General features: G+C 46.5%; 3 protein-coding genes across 3 annotated transcripts; all 3 read right to left on the bottom strand.

Annotated features, from left to right (window-relative positions):
* Positions 1-4,350: 4,350 nt before the first annotated feature.
* On the bottom strand, positions 4,351-5,787 carry LAJ45_06453 (uncharacterized protein; the record flags this gene model as incomplete). Its single annotated transcript, XM_046116017.1, has 6 exons — positions 4,351-4,456; positions 4,525-4,811; positions 4,883-5,031; positions 5,118-5,170; positions 5,238-5,503; positions 5,665-5,787. 6 exons carry the CDS (start codon positions 5,785-5,787, stop codon positions 4,351-4,353), a joined length of 984 nt encoding a protein of 327 aa, XP_045970678.1.
* Positions 5,788-12,597: 6,810 nt separating this feature from the next.
* On the bottom strand, positions 12,598-15,639 carry LAJ45_06452 (uncharacterized protein; the record flags this gene model as incomplete). The annotated part of the gene is made up of 1 exon (XM_046116016.1): positions 12,598-15,639. One exon carries the CDS (start codon positions 15,637-15,639, stop codon positions 12,598-12,600), a length of 3,042 nt encoding a protein of 1,013 aa, XP_045970677.1.
* Positions 15,640-20,938: 5,299 nt separating this feature from the next.
* LAJ45_06451 (uncharacterized protein) lies at positions 20,939-22,477 on the bottom strand (the record flags this gene model as incomplete). Its single annotated transcript, XM_046116015.1, has 3 exons — positions 20,939-21,633; positions 21,701-21,804; positions 21,867-22,477. 3 exons carry the CDS (start codon positions 22,475-22,477, stop codon positions 20,939-20,941), a joined length of 1,410 nt encoding a protein of 469 aa, XP_045970676.1.
* Between the last annotated feature and the right edge of the window lie 1,271 nt (positions 22,478-23,748).

Below are 23,748 nucleotides of genomic sequence, written 5' to 3'. Positions count from 1 at the left end.
CAAGGCGACTTGATATGTGGAAATCCAGATGACCAAAAAACACATTACATTACTGCGAACGTGCGAACATTTATATCTCAGCCGAGCCCAGGACGAACAGGCTTGTTAAGACACACTTCAGACACGACATACAATTACCGACTCGAACAATATCTCACTACCATCCAAAATTGTCACTCGTCATGGGAGACTCAACAGCGTCAACTCCCAGATCCTTATCTTTTGGTCATGGACCAGACTCCCACTACACAACTGCTACGAACGGCGCACAGACAGCGAATCCGTAGGGCTAGAGTCAGCACAAAACTGGTGGCATACCAAATATAAGCCTTGTGTGAGAGAAGATGGATAGACCGACAAAAGTTATCCCTACTCAACGAAAAGTCCGAGGCAGCGAGATATCACTATCATTTCTCCCCGAGGAAGGAGACGAACAAACAGATTCGGACGCCCCGCTACCATCATCGAATCTGACACTTATAAGAAGCAGACCGAAGTGTTTACGGAGAACCTGATCGAATGTGTCCAGCCTGGAACAATGGAGAGAATCTGTAGGATTGCCGAACACTCTGTTTCAGCAGGCCTACGCTGGAGTAGTATGAAAATTAGTCATTGACGTGCGAAACCAATTCCTGTGCAGAGCTAACGCAGATTATAAAGAGTAAACCTCGTTCCACCACATCATCTACCACCCAGGAGTCAATGGCAGCAGGCCAATTTTATGAAAGTCTTTAATTTCTGTGAGAGGCACGCTGAAGACGAGGAGATGGTGCAGTGAGATTGTGCAAATAGTGAGAGAGACGATCGGTACAGGCGCTTCTCCTTACTTGCCTGCACGCGCTTCCCATGACAGGCGCCACGTTGGCTGCTCCGACAGCATGGGAAAGCCGAACTGCCCTGCTAAACAGCTACAAAACAAGTTCGGTCGACTGTCATGAATCCCATCTTTAGTATGGCGACTAGTAGCAGAATTAGGCCTAATAGAATCAGTCACCCCAATGGAGCCAAGGACACCCCAAGTCCAAGAAGTAGTGGACCCCAGAGCTCAAAAAACTCAAATCCTCCCTCAACACACTAGAAAGGAAAGCCAGAAACACCCAAAAGAACGAAGACAGAGAAAACTTCAGGAAAACAAGCAGGAAATGGACCGCAGCGATCCGCAAAGCCAAGGCAGAACAAAGGGAGAAAGAACTCACAGAGGCTAAGGGAAGCGCCATCTGGAAACTAGTTAATAAAAGGGAAAAGAGGGATATTACAATCCCAACTATACAAGGTGAAGAAACGTTTGCGGGGAAGTGCCAAGCTCTAAGAGCCCAACTCTTCCCCACAAATTGGACGTCCCCCGACAACCCTCCACTCCAAATCAGACCCCCCTCTTTTGACCTTAGTGACGATTTTCAGGAAGTAACAACAGAAGAAATTACATCCGCAATCAGATCATGCCCAACACACTCGGCCACCGGACCAGACGGCATCCCATATCCATTCATACAGGCAACAATCAAGGCAAACACCCAACTCTTCCAAGATATGTTCTCGGCCATGCTCCGACATGGAGTCCAACCGGACCGATGGAAAGTGGCGAAATGCATACCAATCCCGAAACGAGGAAAACCCGACTACTCCTCGGCCAAAGCCTACCGACCCATCTCCCTGTTGCAATGCTTTAGCAAAGTACTGGAAAAGATAGTGGCAACAAGACTATGCACCGCCGGAACCATCCTGGAAACCCTTAGCAAAGACCAATTCGGAGGCAGACCAACAATCTCGGCAATCGATGCCTTACTCCGTACCCTCACGCCCATCCAACAGAACCTCCTGATCAAACGGACCACAGGAACCACCATCCCAGACAGACCAGCGCTCCTCACAAACGACATACAAGGAGCCTTCAACTGCGTCGACCACCTCCTACTCGCCGAGATCATGACCCAACAAAGATTCCCAACATACCTAACGACATGGTGTAAGGAATTCAACACCAACCGAAAACTCCAATTCCAATTCAACCACAAACTGGAACCGCCACAACCATATGCCTCAGGACTACCCCAAGGCTCCCCCCTCTCCCCAGTATTATTTATGATATACGCCGGGGTGATAACAGACCCCACCAACTCCCCCAAAGAAACCAATACCACCTACATCGACGATGATGCACTCGTACAACTCGCAAAGTCCCCCCTCTTCATCACTAAAAGACTCAACGAAAGAATGGCAGAAAGGGTCAAGAAAGCAACACCCCTCAATATCAAATTCGAACCTCAGAAATCCGACCTGGTCTTCTTCAAACCCACATCGTCGAACACTCCAACCCCCAGAAACTCAGTAACAATCGCAAAAGAAGAAATCCAACCCAAAGATAGACTCAAATACGTCGGAGTCTGGCTGGACTCAAACCTCTCCTTCCGACCCCACATCGAAGAAACCATTGCCAAAGGCCTTAAAGCCCTAAGCAGAATCAGAAATATCGCACACCTCCCCGGGACAACAGTAAAATCCATCCACCACCTCATCGTCCAAGGCTTCCTCCCCACCATTCTATGGGGTTCAGAGGCATGGTGGACGGGAGCCGACCACATCCTCCGATCACTATCCCCACTTTATAACGAAGCTGCCAGAATAGTAACAGGCCTACCCCGCTGGACAAAAACCGAAAGACTGCTGAAAGAGGCAGCACTCCCCCCACTTGAACATCTCCTCAACCACAAATCACGAAAATACGGGACGCGCATCCTTTGCCACCCCGCCAACCACCCACTCAACGAAGGACTTATCCAGCTCCTTCCCACCAGAATAAAAAACATAAAAGGCACAGGCCTACACTGGATAGCATCACTCATGCTACCCTTCCAAGAACCAGGCAACCGCAGAGAGCGATGGATCCAAAACGACACCCTCACCAAACGCATGCTGGAAGAATGGAATTCCATCCCATGCACCAATTACCACGAGATAGGAACCCTTAAAATTCACCCCAAACTAGCAAAACTCCCCCGATCCAAAGCGAAACTCATACACCGCATACGATCCCAAGTCACCAGAATAGACAGACACGCAGCATTCACGGAACCTGAACCCTGCCAATGTGGCTCGGAACAATCCTCCAAACATATTATGATCGACTGCCCGCGATGGGCTCAAATACGAAGGCCACTTATGGACAAAATCCCAGGACCGCACACCTGGGAAAACTGGTTATTCACCAACCTCAACGTAGACCTGATTCTACAATTCGCATCAAAAACCAACCTACTCGACTGGTACGAAATGGACGAGGAGGACCCGGAGGAATGACGAAAGGTTTCTTTGGCTTACTCTCTTTCCTTTTCTGTACCTTCCTTTGATCTTCGTTGCTTTCCGTCTTCTTTCCTTTTGTCTCCTTTGTTTTCCTATGTCTATGGCGGTGGATCCGGCGTGCGATAAGTCCTGTACTTCAAAGCAATATAAAACTATCTATCTATCTTCTGTATCAATCTACTATACACTTGTTCGTACCTGGCATACCATACCAGGTAGGACCACTTCTATATCTATGCTGGTTAGCAATATACACGCTGTTACTTCTCTTCTCCACGAAGACCTCTGCATCTCGCTTGACCTCGCTTGACTAATTCGACAGCTTCTACTGTCGCATATCGTACCCTGCGGAATACTCGCTATCGTCGCCCCTTGAGAGCGTGGAAGGCGGAAGCGATGTGTTGAAGGAGGTCATCTGTGGCAGAGGACTTATCCTCTAGGCCCATTTTGCTGAGGAGTTTATGCTTGTCCACTAGGTGAAGCAGGGGGGCGGCGAAGGCTGCCTTTGCTTGGAGGTATTCTGGGAGGGGGTGGCCTGCCAAAGGGGGGGGAGGGTTGGTGCTCATGGCTGCGGGGGGGTATTCTGGGCTGTGAAGCCTAATAGTTAAAGACTTTTCTGCCTGTGTAACGTGGTTGCAACGTAAAACTTGGAGGAGATTTCAAAAACTCGGTACAATAGCGGGAAGAAAGGTGTATAACTAGCTCGCTATCTCCCTGTCTATTATACACACATCTTGTTGCTCTCGTTTTGTCTTAATCGAAGTTTATTCATTCTACGTATTTTCGTCTCGAATTGTCGATTGAAACAGAGAGTGAACACAACAGCCGGCCAACACCGTCTAGGCCACATCCAAGCTCGCCTCTAAATTTATCCAATCCCCAATCCCATATGCAACGTCCCCATATGCATATAAAAAAAATATAAACAAAAAAATATAAACAAAATAACCCCCCAGCCACAAACTCCACCCAGCACCCCCACCCCCAAAAAAATACAAAAGACCCCCCTCAACTCCACCTAGACTCCGGTTTATATATCAAGTGATGTGACTATTGCTGCTTAAACACCTTCAGGTAGTTGATGGTCCAGTACGCCTTCTCAAACTCCTGCGGATTGTTGGCCACAAACTCTACACACGTCTTTGCTCTCGACCCACTATCACATCGTTAGCCACCTTATACAACACAACGCTACCGCCCCCTTCCCTCAAGGACAATACATACCACCCGCCATCCACCGCCGCAGTTCCCCACACGCCGCCCGCCCAGTCGCCGCAGAAAGTGGTATTGAAGATGATCTTGTGGTCCTTGAACTTCTTGTCGAACTCGCAGCCGCCCTCGAAGTTTGCGTTTGGCGTGCCCCAGCTAGCCGGGTTGGGCGTGTTGATGTCCTTTGGGATGGACCCGCGCGGGAAGAACCAGACCTTGATGTGCGTGGAGGTCCACTCCATGGCGAAGACGCCGCCTTTGGCCGCGTTGAAGGCGTCGCCGTAGGAGGCGGTGCCTTTGTCCTACCGTGGTGTTAGTTCACGTGCCCGGGGGGTTGGGCAAGGGGGAGCGGGGATAGAGGGAGGAGGCATACTTTCATGCTGCACCCCTGATTCGATGCCTGCCCGGGGGCCTTGACGTCGCAGTTGGGCGCCTCGACGAGCGCCTTTTGCTTTAGCCCTTTTACGGAGCACTGCGGGCCTGTGTGCAGCGCCATCATGTTTACCGAGTTTCTGTGCACGCCTGGTGTGTTGGGGGGTAATGATCAGTTTGTGGGTTTTTGGTGTAAATGAGAAGGGGAGGGTTAGGGTTGGGTTTGGGTTACATACCTTCGATGATATCGATTTCCCCCTTGTTTGGCCAGCCTCCACCGACGGTCCAGCTACATTGGCTTATTAATAACAATTTATTTGACTATGGGAAGGGCAGGAGGGCGGGCTTAAACTTACAAAGCAGGCCACGTTCCGCACGGCCCGCCAGGCATGTGCTCGATATCGAGGATGAAGAGGCCCTTTGTATAGAGGGTCTTGCTCTCGAGGCGGACGCTCTCGCGACCGCCGGTGCCCGTGCCGGTCTTATCGGCGGGGTTGAAGGGGATTTTGGATTTATGGTCGACACCGACGTGGATCTGGGCGCCGTTGGGGCGCACGTATTGTTTAGACTTGGCGGTCTGCTCGTCGACGTATTTGACGAAGCCGTGGGTCGGGTCGGAGCCCTAGATGGTGGGGAAAAAGAGGTTAGTTGGGTCAATGATCTTTTTCTCGGTTTTTGGTTACTCGTGCGTTGGTTAAGTCTTGAGAGTTCTTGGCCGCAACGGGGGGATCTCAAGACTTGGTTAATGCGCGAGTGTTGTATCGGAGTTTTAGGGGTGCTTACGGTGAAGTAGGTGAATTTGCTGAGGAAGTTTTGGGCATTGTAGTCGTCTTGAAGGACGTATGCTGCGTGCGCGAGATGCGGGAGGAGGAGTAATGAGAGTGGGGATAACGTGAGGATCTTCATGATCTACAACTAAAAAGGGTGAATAAAACAAAGAAATACAATAAAATGAATGTGAATAAAGAAATCAGGCCAAATGAGTGTGAATAAAAAAATGTAAAGACAGAAGAAAGGAACGATACGCCGCCGGGGCAAAAAAACTAACAAAAAGGAAACAAGAAAAGATTATACTGGTTCGATCTACGATGCTACTCGAAAAGGGAACAGAAAGTACAAAACAAAACTTCAGAGTCTTATAGCACGCCGTCTGAGCTTCTCGGTAGAGTTGAGACATGCAGCGCGTGCCGTCCATCCGCTATCTTGATCTTCAACATGGAGGGGTACTGCACGGTCACTGTTGGGCTAGCTAGCTAGCTAACTAGTCAAGTGTTTGGTCTATCTCACCGAAATATTTTGGGGCTCATCACATCATTAGCCAATAGCAGGGATAAACAGACTTTGACATTTTAATTTAATGCTAATAGAGATGACGTGACGTATAACTAGATAGCCGATTTCTTATGAAGAATGCTCTCGAGATGACAATCAGGCAATGGAGGGCTGCGATAAACTTCACGTTAGCTAGCTTAGCTAGATCTCCCTTTAAATATCAATACCATCAATACTAGAGGATACACTTACCGACCAAACACCCCAGCACTAAAGCCCAACTAATAATACACACACCCCAAGCTGCGGGGCTGCATAGATCAATAGATTAAATCCAAATGTAGCCCTAGTAATCCGATAAGATGGATACCGGTGCCGCCTTGCCGCGGTGCCCTGCGTGTAATTTTCGGGGATTCCCTGCGTAATTCTCAGGATGCAGGGTTAGCAATATACTAGTCAGCGGTACAGCGCCGTGCAGCTGAAGACAACGTTATATCCACACACGCCGCCTTTCTTCTGGAGAGATATATACTGTTCTATAAGTTTATAAATTTACCCCTTCCGCCGGGCTCTTATCATATCATGAATATACCCTTTTTTTTTTCCCAGCAGGAAAAAAAAGTAGCCGTATCCATGCACAACTGTTACCGGTACAACGCCTCCCCCTAGATCGGATGGAAACGGAGTTGGAGATTTGAAAGATACATAGGCCTTGTGGAGGTTTATCCGATATTCCTGGGTCGGCTCCTATCGACTTATAAATATGCCAAGAATGTAAGGGTTAGGGCTCACCACGTCGAGTGATGTAGTGTGATTATAAATCCGGGGGAGCTTCTGATACTTACGCGAGAACCCGACACCGAGGGTATAAACGCTAGATTAGGAGATTAGGTATACAGCCGCCTCTCGTTATAGTGATAGGGTCGGGACCGAAAAATGGTATCCTTATATCGAGGTTATCACTATACAGAATGAGGGTTAGGTTTTTTTTTTGATCGAGGCTGGAAAGAAAAATAATCTAAATTGACAGTGATTCTTAGGGTATAGACGTGTGACTGTTTAAGTACATGCACAGTCTCGTTCGTATTTTAGTCTTGTTTCCAGGCTTTTGTCACGTAAAATGCTTGAAAATGCTGGCCCTCCCCCCTTTCTGGGTCGCTCGCCACACCCAAATTTACTCTTGTTATAAGGATACCCATACAAATCTTCACTAAATACCTAGTGATATCCTTATATAAAAAAATCACTAAACCCCATACTAAAAAGCTGGGACCGGCGGGTGTCATCCTTATAACGAGAATATCACTATATGCAGTATCACTATAACGAGAGGCCTAAACTCGAGAAATTACCTATGTAGCTCCTGTGGGGCCAAAATTTCATCGATGGGAAGGAGACCTCTGACGCAGATCGATGCTATTCAAGCCCTAGTGTGGTCCACGGGGATTGCTACGTAGATGCGTATACGCAGTAACTATTATACGAAGCTGAAGTCGATACGTTTAGGGGCATTGTGGGGGCTACATGCATTTATAATGCCTTACCGGGCATAGGTGGCCGGTGCGCGTCCTACTGCCAACTAGCACCTGGCGGAGAACACCTATGCCCGGCGGGTATATGCGCCACAGTATTTACAGAGGATATCTTCAGCGCGACAGGCGTGGCCTCGAGCGTCCAGTTTGACCAGTCACCACGTCCACATTGCGTTCCGCTGATTACTCGAGACTCGAGAGGAGTGCTTTTTGCGGGATCTGTACAAGGGCCAGGGATGCGGATACCGGCATGAGGTTTTGCATCTTCCCCGTCCCGGCCCGTGTGTTTGCTTAAAATCTCTGCTGCTGCTGCCTGAATTCCACGATAGATGGAGGCAGAGATAGAGTTGAGGAGGTACGGCTGATCAATCACGGCTGGTTAATATAAAGGGCCTCACCCTCGCCCCATATGTCGACCATATAATTTGCGGGCCGATTGACCACATACTATTACTGTAAACATTAACTATATACCACTTCTTATATTACTACCATTAACACTTTCCATTACTACACTACATACGCTACCTACTATCACGATCACTATCATTTCCACACTATATATATATATACTAGACCACAGTGTCTCCACCTTCTAGAGCCGACCGCGACCCACCCCGAGGTTCCGCAATGTCAGCTACCAGACTGCCGCCCCACCGCCCATGTTCCTCTCTGCCGATGAGAATGATAGGATTAATCCGCACCTTCAGAAGCGAGCGATCTGGAAGGCTAAGAAACAGATATGGGTGCATTGTGCATGTGTCTCACAAACCTCTTTCGAGGTTCCACCGATCCCACCCCGCACGCCCGCCGCGGACCCCGTACTCGCAGCCCGCAGCTCCACTACGGCCTCTCCACGTCGACCCACATATATCATATATATATTGCTGGAACAGGGTTCGGGAAGATAAGAAGCTGACTAACAAGTCTGTTTTCCCGACAAATGAAAAATTCCATTGTTTAGGAAATTCTTTATTTCTTTTAGTCATTCTTTATCCCGTTCAGGAAATTTTTTATTTCTTTATCAAAATTATTTTCCTTTTTCTTTTCCGTTTATTTCACTAAAGGGCATGAGCATAATTTCACTTTGGGGAACTCTCTCTAGTAGTCTGAAGGAAAAGTTTCACTACTATAAATTAAATAGAAGGCCAAAGTAGAGGGTAGAGTAAGGGTCGTCCACCATAAAATATACAAGAGTCTTGTCACATAGTTCCACCCCCCTCTCCACAGTATATACCCCATCCGCTATATACTTGGCAGAAATTAAGCTGCTGGAAGGATGTAAGCAGCGCAGAGGAGAGCTAGCTGGGAACGAGCCGGTCTACTATAGGGTGGGTGTAATAACTGCTACTATAACAAGGTTCCAGGAAAACGAAAAGCTAACTTATCAGTCTAATATTCCCATAAGTGAGAACTTATTTCTTTCAGGAAATTCTTTATTCGTTTAGAGAAACTCTTTATTTCATTTCTTTATTATTATTTTTCCCTTATGGCCTACATGATTTCACTTTGTGGAACGTGATCTGATTCACTAGTACTATGGTTTCACTAAGTATGGACTACTTCAGTACTGTAATTATCCTAGTGAAGCCATAGATTGCAATGTTCATTTTCGGAGATATATATAGTAGGTCATGTACATGTACTATAGACTAAAATATCATTGATTTTCCAAAGTTGACAATACCTACCAAACCAATTAAACGTCCAATGGGAACTAAATCCAAAATTAAAACACAGATGCTCCGGGATGATTATCCGCATCGCGACGCATATCATGCGGAGTTTTGTCATGTCTGAATTGACATTTATCTACCCACACCCTCATATGTTTTTAATTCATATTGTCAATACCGACTCCAGGTGGTACTAACACACATTAAGTGACGGCCCGACGTTTATATTTAGGTAACACATAGCTAACTGTTATTACATGTAATTATGTAATAGTTAGGTCACATACACGCACATAGTTATGGTTCCCTCCCTAACCTGAAAATCGTTGCTTTATATGCATGTAATACAGCGCTGTAATATCACGGGGCTTCTCTAAGAATATGAATATACATATCCAGTGTGACACTAACTACATCCTACATATCCCCAATTGACATATATCAACGCGGATAAATTGAATCTAACCCGAATTTGGCCCTTAGGCTCTCTCGACTCCTCATCATCAGCGCTCGTTCGGTGATCAGAACATGAGGACCAGCCCCCGAGTGACATTCCGTGCGCCAAGCCACTACTTCTTTCTCACTGGCTCACTGGTTGGCCTTTTCAATGCACCCGATAACTCATTCTTTCACCTGAGCTTTTTGCACGATAAACATGTTTTTTTTTTTCCCCCTCAGGTATATTTAGAACACAGCGATGATGGTAGAGCGCAGTTCAGTGCACGGACCACTATGGACAATCCATATATACTCTAAATTCCAATTCGCCCGCGATACATATGTAGCTGTCTGCCCTGCCCTACAGACCCGATTCAAAGGTAAGAAATACGGGGGCGGGAACCGCAAATCACCATACGTCCACATAGGGCCAGCCAGAGCTAGAGACGTAGAGTAAGATCTCAAGAGACGTAAAAATGTCTCTACTTCTAGTTACCCTATTCTTAGGGATCAGAGGCGAAAAGTACCCAAAATAGCCCCCTGACATGATGGGTACCCGAGCGGAGCGGGCACACAACTCAGGCGGGCTCTCATAGGGCGAGACTCAGAGAACCAGAATATGTACATATGTACATGACTTGCTTAGTATGGGGGCCCGTGGCCATGGCCGGGTGGGACGTCACTAGAGTGACACTTAGAGTAGAGTAGGCACTTGCTCCCTCTAGCTCCCCGTTCCTGAGTTGAGTTACGCACACACTCACACATACACACACACCGCACGCATGTCACTGTGCAGGCCGTGGTGGTGTCTGTACCTGTACCTGTACCTGATGCACCAACCGACCGGCCTTGATATATATCGCCGGCACCTTCCCCAGAAAAGGCGCGTATCCATGTGGCTTTTTCTAACACCGCTCTGCTCTAGAGCGAGCGAGCGAGAGCGAGCAGCAAAGAGAGAAACTAAAACCAGCCCATGTCCAATGCAGGGTTGTCTTGTCTGCCGCCCGGATTCTGGGGTATTCTACTCTACTCTACTGTACCTACGTCGTCGTCGTGGGGTGTCATACTCTACGTGTCAGCTAGGCGTTCTGCTCTGCCTGACTAGAGCTGGGTAGTTAGTTTGCAACAACAACGACAGCCAAACCCCGCGGCGTGGAGGATGTTTGAGGTAAGAATGGGGGGGATTACTATGGGTACTTTAGTTGGTTGCATGTAGTTGGTGAGGGAACATCGCTGTGTAGACACTGCTGCATGTCAAAAGCCATCCATAGTTGGGCCTCGCGAACCCGTCTCCCACGTAGTAAGTATTTCCATACCCATACGTCGGGCAAGGCACCTCCTCTGTCTCTACTGCACTCTGCAACTGCAGCTCCGAACAAGATAGTCTGTACCCTACTCTGCCCTGCTCTACCTACTCTAGTGTACCTACTCTATCTCCATACTTACTCTACCTACGCTACCTACGCTCCTGGTCACACAGTCAGGTACCGATAATTGCATCTTCTCGGCACGCCTGATTGGCGGGCCCGCCGGGGGTGCGGCGTCCTATGTTTTACCCACGAAATATATTGATGAAAGAGGATGTTTGTTGTTATCCGGGGGTCCCAGCTATTAGCTGCATTTTGTTGAGTTCTGGTCTGGCTAGAGTAGCTAGTACTCTCGAGGTACCGGCAGACAGCCAGACTTGCATGTGAATGAAGGTTGATTAGCTCTCGCGATGCCCAACACAACCGCCCTAAACCAGACTGCACGATGTCTGCAGCACAGGCAGGCAGGCAAATGAACCATAGCCATAGCATCACCCCCACAACAATAACCCACAGCGATGGGATCTTGATGAGCTGCCAACAATATCCTTGCAGTTCGTTCGTGAGTACGCAGAGTCGTAGGGAAAAAAAGAGAGTAGGTATTGACAGGATAGAGCAGGAAAGCCAAGCCGCCGCGCCGTACACCCGGAGATAAATAAGTAGGTAGTGAGCAGCGCCGCGCGGGCGACACCGTACGAATGGGGAGCGGGAAGGGCCTAGATATGTGTGCGGTCAGCAGAAGACGCGTAGGTACAGAAAAGAGAGGTTCCATGACATCCGAAAGGAAAAAAGAAAAAAGATCCAAGACCAGTAGAAACAAGAAAGAAACAAACATGTTGAAACAAAAATATCAAATCAGAAATGCAAAACTGCTCTGCAACACATAGTATCTCATTACTATCTAAAAACGTCCCCATTGACCCCTTCCCCCCACCCCAGAACACCCAATCCCAACGTCTCCCCGCATCCCCGCCTTCCCTTCACAACTCCGGTACACCGTATTATTAACACCCCCTAATATTTTCTAATAATATATAATGAAAGCCAAACAAAGGCCATATCGTTATTGTCGTAAAAAGATGATAAAGAAAATCGTCATGACAGGTCGTAATCATAAGGAGGAGAGAAACGTGAAATAGAAGAGAAAAAAGAGAAGGAAAAACAGGCCAAACCGAAAATAAAAACAATTTAGACAGCCCATCCATATAAACAGATACCGACTGAAAGCCTGTGGATAAAAAAGGAGATATAATAAAAAAAAATGGTATAAAAAATAAAAAATAAAAAACTCCGGATGCCGACCGTCTCCCAAAAGGCACATTGATAATGAAACCGAATCCGACCGCTAAAATACAACCCAAAAGCAATTTTATAAAAATATGTTCCCAAAGTCTTTCTCTCTTCCATATGACTGAAAGGTTGTTTTTGTAAACCTTCCAAACGATGTCATGCCGATTTATAATCATCATAAAAACAAAAGAAATGTCCGCTTCACTGGCTTCTCCCCCTTCTCCAGGCCAACGCGCCCACACCCATAGGCGGTGCAAACACAGCCAACCCCATCTTCAGTACTTCTCCCCAACTGATCTCCTTCTCATCTCCAAAGTAACCCCCATCCGCGCTCGGTGAGTACCCTTGGCTCCCTTTCATGCTACTAGCCTCCTTGGCTCCCATATCCTCAGTAGATTGGAAGTACATGAAATCCATATCTGCCCAGGGATCCTGAGCCGCTGCGTCCACCTCGGTCTCTGTCCCAGTCGCGACCTCTATGGTGGGGGTACGCAGGGTGTTGAAATAATCCATTCCTACTGAAACTCCCTTGTTTATTCCCACCACTAAAGGGGGCACGACGATCTGTCCACCAAGGTATAAACCGCGCGTCCCAGCGGAAATGAGACAAAGTAATATAACCATCTTCATCCATTTATGGTTGAGTCTTCTCTTGAATGTTGTTGCCCGTCGGGATCCAATGATTTCAGCGAGGAGGCCTTGTTTCCTGAGCTTCTCCGCATCTGGATGGAATGCTCGGTTGGAGAAGACGGTGATCCATATGAAAAGTCCTAACCACACCGAAAGCGCAATATAGGGACTGAGATCTTCCAAAATCTTCCCTGGACCAAAAAGAGCAGCCGCAAGACCACGATCTCCAAAGAAGTATGTAAAACCTGTAGCCACCCCAATGCAGCATCCAAGCCCAAAAAAGAAGATTAAGAGGGAGAAAGCAAAGTTGTAGTAGTTTTGGCCTCGAAGGTAATACTTGTTGATAACTGTAAGAATATTTGTATCCAATTCGCTCGTTTTTGGATCTCCAGTTTTCTGCTCGGTGATCTCTATTTTTGGGATATCTGGTACGACTGTCCCCACCCTTGATTCTGAAGTTAGTTCCTCTATTGGTGAATCGGGTTCTTCGATTGGTTCGATTGGTTCGCCCGCCCGTCTCGTAAGCACAGAGTCGAAAAACCGCCCTATGTTATGCAGATCGTTCTCGGAAATGCTCCGGGATACAGGTCGCTGAGGAATCTCTTTTCTGAAATTTATTGCTGGCGCTAGAGGGTTTAGCAGCATAGAGGAATTGGCCGATGTCCCAACAGAAGATGCTATACTCGGTGGAGGCGGGTGGGGCATCCATGAACCCGACTCGGAGCCTTCCACAAAAGGGACTCTGTTACCCCCATAGCCAACGTCTGGAGTTGTAGGTCGACTCTGCAAATAACTGTAGTTCAGCCTGGACCCATCTGAAGAACCAGGGCGTCGGAATTCATCAGATGAACCGAGACGTCTGAAGCCGTCAGACGAGCCAGGACGCCTAAACCCATCTGAAGAACCCGGCCGCCTATAACCATCAGAAGAACCAGGGCGCTGGATGTAACTCTGTGATAGACGCGAGAGCTCCGGTGACGTGGAACGGCTATAGCCATATGGCATCCCCAAATACGAAGGGTCGGGGTTTCTGGGGAGACTAGATGAACGTCGTTGACTATGGATGTCTGATGCGCTGTATGAGTGTGACAAACGCCGTGATGATTCCGGTACATTAGGTTTGTTTGAATATGATTTGGTTTGGTGCATATCTCTGAAGATGCGGGCTCTGCTAACAAATGGACAGTTATCGTCATCTCCATCCCCATGGCTATGACTGTGACTGTGACTGTGACTGTGGCTATGACTTTCACTATGGCTTCGGCTATGACCACGTCCCTTTCTAATCTCACTCGCTGTTTGGACTTGGGTCTGGGGTTGGGGTTGGGTTTGAGTCTGGGTTTTGGTTTGAGTCTGGGCCTGCTCTTGATCTTGGGCTTGGGCGGGTTCTATGGCTGAGGATGGTTCCTCTTCCACTGGAGTTGGAAGGCTCAGATACGATTTTGAAAACTCGTGGGGTAAACTTTTTCTCCTTGCTGGTGTAGTTGGAGGAGTCGGTGGGATAGCTGGCAGCCGTTGTCTAGCAGGGGTACCTGGATTAAATAGTTTTTTCGTTGGTGATGACCGGTCGTGGGAAGGAGTTGACTGTGATTCTTTTGGCGGTGTTGGTATTGCTAGCTTCAAGCTCGCTTGATCCCGTGGAGGTGTAACGTCCGAAAAACTCCCCTGTGAATGCAAATCCCGTGAAGGCGTAAGCTCTCTAACGGGGAGACTTCCTTTCCTCCTCAACGCCGGAGTAGTATTCGGAGTTGCAGCTGGAGTCGGGGGAGCCTGACCGTCAAATGGCTGTTTCTGGGGTGTCGAGAAACTCGGATGACCGAGCGATTTATTCGGTGTTCCTGAGATGGCATTTTCTGGCTTAGGATCTATCGAGGGTGCGGCGGAATCACTGGATCCTATCGACTCGCTTGAAGTCCTCTTCAGGGAAGCTTCTAAAGAAGGCTGAGGAAAGGTAGCCCTTGCTGGTGGTGGAGACTGGACAGGAGCCCTTCCATGATGATGATCCTTTCCATTCACGATGCAATCCATACAAACTGGCGAAGTTGACCTCACAAAGGGTTCATCCTGTTTCTGCTCCTGCCTTTCGGGCAAGGGGGTCTTTACCCTCTGTGTAGTCAGTGGTCTTCCTAAGGGTTCGGCGGTGATGTCGGCAGCAGTGCTGGCAGAGCCCGCCGTTTCCTCAATAGGGGTTGCTACTGCTCCTGCTTGTTTCTTCGACGCCGTGTAATCGAAATAGCCATATGTCAACTTCTCCGCTGGAGCGTTCTCGACCAGATTAACTCGTTCTGTACGTTTGGGTTTCGGTGATCTCTCGTCGCTGGAATCCTCCTCTTTGATAGCTGCCAAAACCCCCAAGGTTGATCCTACGGGATTGCTATTCTTCTGCCAAGAAACAGCTCCTTCCTCTTCTTCTTCCTCATCCGTTTCTTCCTCTTCCTCCTCTTCCCCTTCCTCATAATCTTCATCTTCATCTCCACTCAAATCACCATCATCTCGGAAATCATCAGATCGAACCATGTCGTTCTGGGAAGTAGGTGTTGTTGCTCCAAAGATGGTCACGAACTGCTTTGTCTTCGTGGGTGACATAGGTAGAGACTCATCGCGGGAATTCATCTTGAATAGAAAAGTATGGCACACACCCACCCTTTCTCTTCCTCAGATCGAATCCAGGGAAGAAAAAAGGGGAGAAGGAGGGGAGCCAAAGCAATATGTATCTCGGACCCGGCGCCACAGACATCTGCAGCTGAAAGCTGTTGGCTGCAGCCCTTACGGCAGCCCTTACGCTGCCCGTCAACGACACCAAACCATACAAGACGTGGCTCCAGGGTTAGGGCGACCGTGCATCAACGTGGGCCAATGTCTTTGGCTATTTCCGTTTGATTTGTTTCGGTGATCGCCAAGGTGCACGGGAAACAAGTCATCTGTGTCCCCGCCCAAGGCCATTTAAGCCGACTATCTCGATGGGGGAAGAGGCACATATCATCGCAACCAGTTATGATTAAGTGCAGCTTCAGGAACGTAAAACTCTCACAATTACAGGCGACAACGCGGATATCTAGGTATGCAACGAAAAAACTTGGTCCCTTGATGGGTAACTGCTGGGGGGGTGGCTATGGATAACGGCAGTTCTGAAGAATGTGAGAAGAAGAAAAAAAAATCCTGCTTCATGAGCATGAGAGCGCCTATGATGATACGCGGTATTTTGTATCACATTCGTTCCCAGCATCGCCCCCAAATGCACACCAACATCCCCGCCATAGAGATTCCTTCGGCGATGTCTTAGCTCGCTTCTACCGCCTTGGGATCCGATCATCTCCACAAAAATAACCTGATACTAATTTAACACAGATCAATGTTATGAGGGTTATTACAAAGCTTGGGCCTCCAATCACAGAGGGGCTCGTGTCATCGAGTATCACTCGGAGGAGGTATGGGCGTTTAGGAGTATATATAAGTCACGAATATCTCTTCCCTGATCCTTTTCGAAACATTTTGTGACCTCTAACGTCGATGGGTGTAGGAGGAATGTAAAGATGAAAAGAAATCTCTGAAACAATTTTGCCAAGAAGAAAAAGGGGATAAACAAAATAGGTACGGCATGCACCTTAGAGGTTACGGACCGACGACAGCTGCAGCCTATAATAACCGAGAGGGTACCATTCCACTTGTAGTTATTCACAAAAGCTTATCAGCAAATGGAGCCCTAGTACCAAAAATTTATTACCTAAATTATTAGTCAATAAAGACCATGCTCGGGCTGGAGGATACTAGCTAGCAAAAGAACAGGGAACGTTCAGGGGATCGCTGCCGAGGGAAGAATTCGGGAAAACAGAAAAATTGACCGCCGGGTGTTATATCTTCCGACTCCGTTCCAATAGCTTCCGAATATATTCCTCTTAGCGACTAGTCTGGAAGATCGACTGCAAGGTACTGGCTGGGTTAATGACAGCAGGCCCTGAAGAACACTCTACGAGCACTGCGCAGTAGCTTAAATTCCAGAGGCGGCATGCCAATGGCGACATGCATACATACATCTTGTTTAACTACCGGCACCGGTATTAAACGCAGCTGAGCGGCGAGTTATCTGTGTTTACCTGGTCAACTTTCAGAGATTGCGCCAGCGAGGAGTTCAAAGACACGGGGTTGAACAGCGTGTGTTTGGTTTGATATGTTTCACATGTTTTGGGATTGTTTATCCCAAGGGTATCCAGTATATGCGTCAAATGTTATGGTCTGTCCCTAAAATTTCCCTATATCATCCATATATGTAGGTTTACTTGCTCAGACATGGTCTTGGGAATCCATGTACATACATGTAGTTGTTTAATCGAATTGAATTTAAATCTGTTAATTCTGTTTGGTACGTAGCCGCTCATCTGTAGGTACATGTAGTCGATTTAGAGTTCTCACTAGCCTATAAGTATGCCTAGGGTACTGCAATATACACTAGCTCAGCGGATATGACCGCTTCTTCCTTCTTTCCTTCTAACACCCCCGTCCGCCTCGTACTATACACTGACTGCAATCTCAGCCTGACCTCTCAACGACAGTGGGACTGGCGGCTTTTATCGGGCTCAATCACGCCGGCATGCGTGATAAGTTAAATCATTTCAGCGAGATTGAAGAACTGCCACTGAATCACACATTTCACGCTTATTCAACAAACCATCTAGTCCTACAGCCGAGGTATCACTCATGTCTCTTATTTCTCTAGTAGAAGCATTGAAAAATCGCTAATTACATATGTACTTTGTAGAATATTACTCCATGATATAGAAAACACTGGATATATACACATCTTTTGCACTACCTACTTCATGTCTTCAGATTCGTCCACAGTTCATGGCTTCAATATCATTGTTTACGCCCCTTGTTCCAGTAACGAGGGATACCGTGGGTTATGTTAATCAAGCGAATTGAACCCTTATATTAATTTAGATTTATTCAGTGATATTGACTTGGTGGGCACATGCATGCATGAATCCCCAAGCAGATACCTAACCTTAATGGCAAACTTTAAAGTGTGTTGTCGATTCTGAACACATGCAGACTGGTTACACAATTCTAGATTATTGAGCGTGGAGATCGATTTTGATGACCAAGAAACGTCTCCATCGCTGATTCTCGATAAAACTTACCACTCTAAAGATCCACTGACCAATCAGTCGAAAGTGAAGGTTCAAGATCTGCACGGCGCATCGACCCTGTAACCTGGGCTGCGGATTGCCTGCTTACACGGAAATACCCGGTAGACTGTGTAATGAAAATAACAGTTGACATTAACAGTGAATTTTTTGAAGCGAGAAGCCGTCCTTACTCGCGGCTATCCGATAATTCGGCTAGAAGCAAAGAAAAAAAAAGCCAGCTGATCCGCATGAACGGATTCAGGGTGAGGCTCCTGGGCATGGGTACCTTACGGTGCGGATTACACATGCCACTTGAGTACTCTCTCCGCCTTTTGAGGCTCTCCGATTTTGTACGACATGCCAGCGACAAACGCACATTGAATGCGATGCAACCGCATGACCTTCATCCGAGCTGCAGCTGTGCGGCGGGAGAGCCAGCACAACGAACGAATCCAGTCGTGTTGATCATTACCTTTCTCAGGCGAGGGGAAGCACATGCGTGAAGATAATGGCCATTTGCGGGGATACCTAGGCAAACCGATGAGAGTCTTTGTTTTGTGAGTGCTGTTGTCAGGCTGTTTTTTATTAGGCTGTTGACGATATTTGTCAGTAGATATTACGGTACCGTGACATATTCTGCGCTTGATGTCGTAGCTTAATGTGCTGGGGCTGAGTTTGAGCCATTACGCAGATAAGTATGTAGATATACATACATATAGATTGTGTGGATGTCTTTTTTATGAGGCAGTTTAAGCAGAACCGGAGCTGTGTGCAGCCAGGATAAAGCTGCACGCCCTCAGCGCTCTTAACAGTACAAATTAATCAACAGAGTCTTATCTTTATATCTCGCTAGGAGGGAAAACGTCCTCTACTAGATAAAGCACACAGTAAACTGATACGCCGGCATGAGCAGCATTCATCAGAGCACCTCTATCTGCCAGTGCCATACCTCCGAATAACCTTGTAATGAGTTCTACATGCATGTAAAACTCTGCCTGACAAAGATTACTATCTTGGCTTGTCAACAGATCTTCGGTCGGGCATACGCACTACCAGGATTTTTCCGCAGTTATCTTCCGTGGACGCCGGCGCGCCGTGTTCTTGGATGGATAAAGTGGTGCATGAGCAAAAAAACTGATGAAAAAAACTCGGCATCCTATCATCTATCAAAGTGGCTGGGCAGTGCCGCTGTATGCAACAATAATTATAATGAAAGCTGATTGCGATTGGTGGCTGGTGATTGTTGATGTCTTGCTTCAATAAAAAATACGAGTACGTATGTACTTAGTACCCGAAATTTCTAATAAAACCCGCTAATTACAATTGCAGCATGCATGTAGTCATGAAGAGACGAAACTTCTAAAATCAACTTGAATTTCTGAGTTGAATTTCTGAGTCGAATTTTCGTGATCCCAAGCTCTTTTCTAAAGTAAACCAGACAGGTTCATCTAGGAATGTTTTATTCTAGTGACCGTCGATCAAAGAAGACCTAAGAATTTTGAGAGCACACACGCCTTGATCCAACCCCTCAGATTTTACGTTCACAGTCCTAAGCCCCAACCATGATCGTACAAGCACAGCTGCGTATATCATGTACCAGTCTGATATATTCGCAATAATCTGTATTTCTGGTCATCAAATTGTGCTGATTTTTCCTTCACCCCATATGACCTTAATTTGTTTATTGGCTGGTACTGGCACATACCAGATTATCTATTTGCATGGCTAATTCAGTTCCACGATCTTCTCTTAGGGTTCTGCGAGGCTACCAGGATCCTTTATATAAAATTCAACCACTCCGCACCACAAGGATTATATAGGCGCTGTAGCTGACTCTGATTACAAGCCTATAATACATGTTCGTATACGTACTACTGAGTATCTATCCTAGTAGGACACTCAGAGCCAGGCTTTCTGTGAACTTAGAATTTAGAAAGTTGTGTTGAGTCTTACCATCATGATATCCTCAAAAAGAAGAGACCAAGTAGGTACGTTTCAGATACACTGTTTGTACAAAACGAATATAGAGGGATTGAAAGGATTTATCTATTGTGTCTGGTGGAGTGAGTTTGTTCGGATGGGCTATGAGGTCACAATGTCGTCCATTGCTCAATATAAAACTTGGTTTCCTACTAATAGATCGACATTTATGATAGAAAGTATATCATTAAAATCAATACTAATGTTCAGAGACTGAATCGAAACCTATAGCCGTATTTTACCTATTGAACTGGCTGAAAAAAGAAAGAAATGAACCATCTTTGTAGTTTAAGTAGACGATAGGCCACATAAGACGTCGAAGTTGCTTTCAAGTAATATGAGTGAAGATTAGGGGCTCGGAATATTAAAGTCTAATTACTGATAGTTTTCAAGAATAGAAATACTACCAACACTCGCCAAGCCCGCTTTCTACAAGTCCCAAAAACACATGTTCAAGCAAATTGATGGGGCTTTCGAGGTGTTTTGTCGGTTTTGACATTTCGTATTTTTACATTCTCTAGGCGCCGTTTGGTTAAGTGAATTAGATTATGGATAAATCCTTTTATTCTCTGCACATTCCAAAACAAATATAACGTACAACATTGCGTGACGTGAGTACAGGACCTATTTTGTGAGATGCCTGATTTCGTCTATTTCCTTTCTTTTTTATTTATTAATTTTTTTGTTCCAAACCATCACCGCATGATCCACCAGTGTAACTAAGTACTCTTCTCTGAAAATGCTTCCACCTATTCTTAGCCGTTTTTCTGTTCCAGCTGTATTCCGGGCTGGTTTGCTACTCCGAATTATGCTGATGTACCCCCGGCTCCGAACTCGAGTACACCGTCCTTTCCTTCTTCCCCGTTCTTTAATTCTTCAGAGTTCATGGGAACATCGCCCACCGGTGCATCCTTTTCAAACTCTTCAAGGAATGCCCACTCACTTGCCTGTTGGAGTCTGGTGCTGGACCTGGTGCTGTATTGCCTGACCCACATCGGATTGCTAGCGCTACTATCAACACGTGTATTATTGCCAGACTGAGTGTCATTTGGCTGCTTAGAATGATCCTTTATGCCCTTTCGGATGAGGTTCTTCTTAGCTCGAATAGCAACCTTGGAGAAGGAGTGTAGAAGTTCGGCGTCCCCTCCGCTACTATCATTTTGCTTCGAATTCTTTGTACGGAGACTGGAGGCGGTCCTAAAAGAAGCAATGGTCCTTCCATCAAGCTTTGGGAGCGAACCTGCACGGAATACTTTGTTTCCAGTAGCGGATGCGATCTTGGGAAAAGAACCCACAGGCGCCGCACGACCACCGCCGCCACTGATATCTTGTTTCAACTTCTTGGAAACGGGCTCCATAGCCGGGGTTCTAGCCGTCAGGGTGTCGATAAAATTTACATTCTGATAGCCCCTTTTTCCCAATTGTCGATTCAAACTGGAGAGACTCGAAACTCCTAGAACGGGATCGTCCTGAGAAATTAACCCTATTTTCTGGAGCGACTCTATGATTGTTATATTAGTATTTGGCCACTGAAGAAACAGAGTCTTAGGATCATCTTCTAAGCTTACTCTTTCCACGATACATAAAAATCATGGAGGCCCACGGATTTTCGATTCTATCAAGATAATCTACCTCCCAGTATATATCTTCTGAGGGCTTTGCCTCTCCGACTCTACACTTATTATTAGTTTTTTGAAAGTTCAATGAAGCTCATTTATTTTTTATCTAGCTTACCCTACAACGTGCGAGACATCATGGCCTACGCATCCAGGGTCTTCTGTGTTCGACATATAGCTGTCTGTCTGTTGGTCTGTGACTCTGCGTTGGAGAATACGGTGTAGGATAATTTTGATTTGGCCCATTTCGGTTTGGTGATTAGGACCTTCAACAGATTCTCCTCCATAGGCTTTTTCTAGCTTCTCGCCGGTTGAGAGGCCAGCCATTAGGTATTCCACCGGTATTTCACTAAACATCCATGGCTGTTCCATTGGGGTACCATCTTCACCTACGGCTGGGCGACCTTGTGCTATGGTATTCGCGGGGCGGACTCCTTTCTGCGGGAGCTTAATAATTACTTCCCTTTCTGTATTCTCGCTTTTGTCGATATAAATATGTGCCGCTAAATTCCAGTAGGGGTCGTGATATCCAACAGTCCTGTAGTCATCCAAGTGGGAGAAGAGAGATTGGATCGGTCTAAAGCAAATTTGGAACGAAGCACCGGTTTGAGAGAGGACGAAGGAGGTAGAAAGTGGACCCTTATTCGAGCGAGTAATCCCATACTCTTTGAGAACTTGCCCGTTTAAGGTCTCTATGCTAACGTCGAGAATACCTTTAATGGTGGGCATCTTTGTTACAACTTTCCTGCGAATTTGACTAAAGCCGAGAGAAAAGATCCGGATTTGGGGTGCGTTGGATGTGATAAGTCGCGCTTAGTCGTATAGGGATGAAAGAGTAACAGAGATGATGGTTAGGAGAAGTTGAAGGGATGGAGACGAGATAGGAATTGCGGTGGGGGGTTTAAGACTGAAGCCCAAACCACAACAACCTTAGCAGACTACCCCAAGTTACATATACTCTGATTAAAAGGCACGAACACTTAGATATATGTATATCATCTACTATAATGATTATCGGACCTGGTATTGCCATCACGAGACAGATACATGAAGTGCTTGTAGTCATGCATAATACTGTCAATATTTTTGGGAGGCATTTCGTCGTTGGGTGACCATGAAGAACACAGTCCATATCGTATATATGACAGACAAAACTAACAACCCAGCTTCTCCTCCTTCTTTTATAACCGTTTCCATCAAGACCTAAATACAACAACCTCTCCATGATCCCGTACGTACACAATGTGTAGAAAGTCCACGCGTTTGTTGACGTTGTTTTCACAGATTTCTTTATTTCTTAGCTTTATCCCATATATGGAACTTCTTCCCAGAGATCTACATTTTTAACGGGATAAACTTTTCCTTGTAAACGAGCACGACCTCTCTACAAATTAACTTCACCGTTATAGGGCTTCTTGTTTGGCCGCTGCCCGTTCTGCTGTATGCCAGAGCCGGAGAGACCAAGATCGATCGCGCATGCAGGTTCTCGGCCTTGTTTCAATATCTCTACCAACACTAAATGTTATGTAGGCAACCGTCGTTTAGGAACCTTTCTTATATTTAAATTCTTCATTATTATAGTTGATACATGTATATTACACCGAGAATCAAGGATCATTCATTCATCTTCACAGGATATCACTCACATTGTGTCAAAGGCTTGGCGTCTATCGAATCGGCACCCATGACATACACGTACGTACATCAGACCAGCTACATTAAATGTGTCTTTTTTGTCGAGAGTCTACAGAATGGCAGCACCCTTTGCTCTTACTACATGTGCGTTAGGACCGATTGGCCCCTCACAATAGGATGCAATGCCCATTATCCCAATGTATTGAACGTCATGAAACTATTACATCATGTAATTAATGCGCGCGTCTAGCCTATCATACATGATGTATATGATATATATTGAAGCACTTTGTTCGTGAATAAATCTTGAGCCCTCTATCGATATAACCCTAAGATAGGAAGTACATACGCTTACTAATTCCCAT

Source organism: Morchella importuna (assembly GCF_003444635.1).
Source record: "Morchella importuna strain M04M26 chromosome Unknown Morimp01GS019, whole genome shotgun sequence".
NCBI classification, from domain to species: domain Eukaryota; kingdom Fungi; phylum Ascomycota; class Pezizomycetes; order Pezizales; family Morchellaceae; genus Morchella; species Morchella importuna.
Note: the sequence above shows the minus strand (reverse complement) of the source record. Positions and strands in the feature narration are given on the sequence as shown.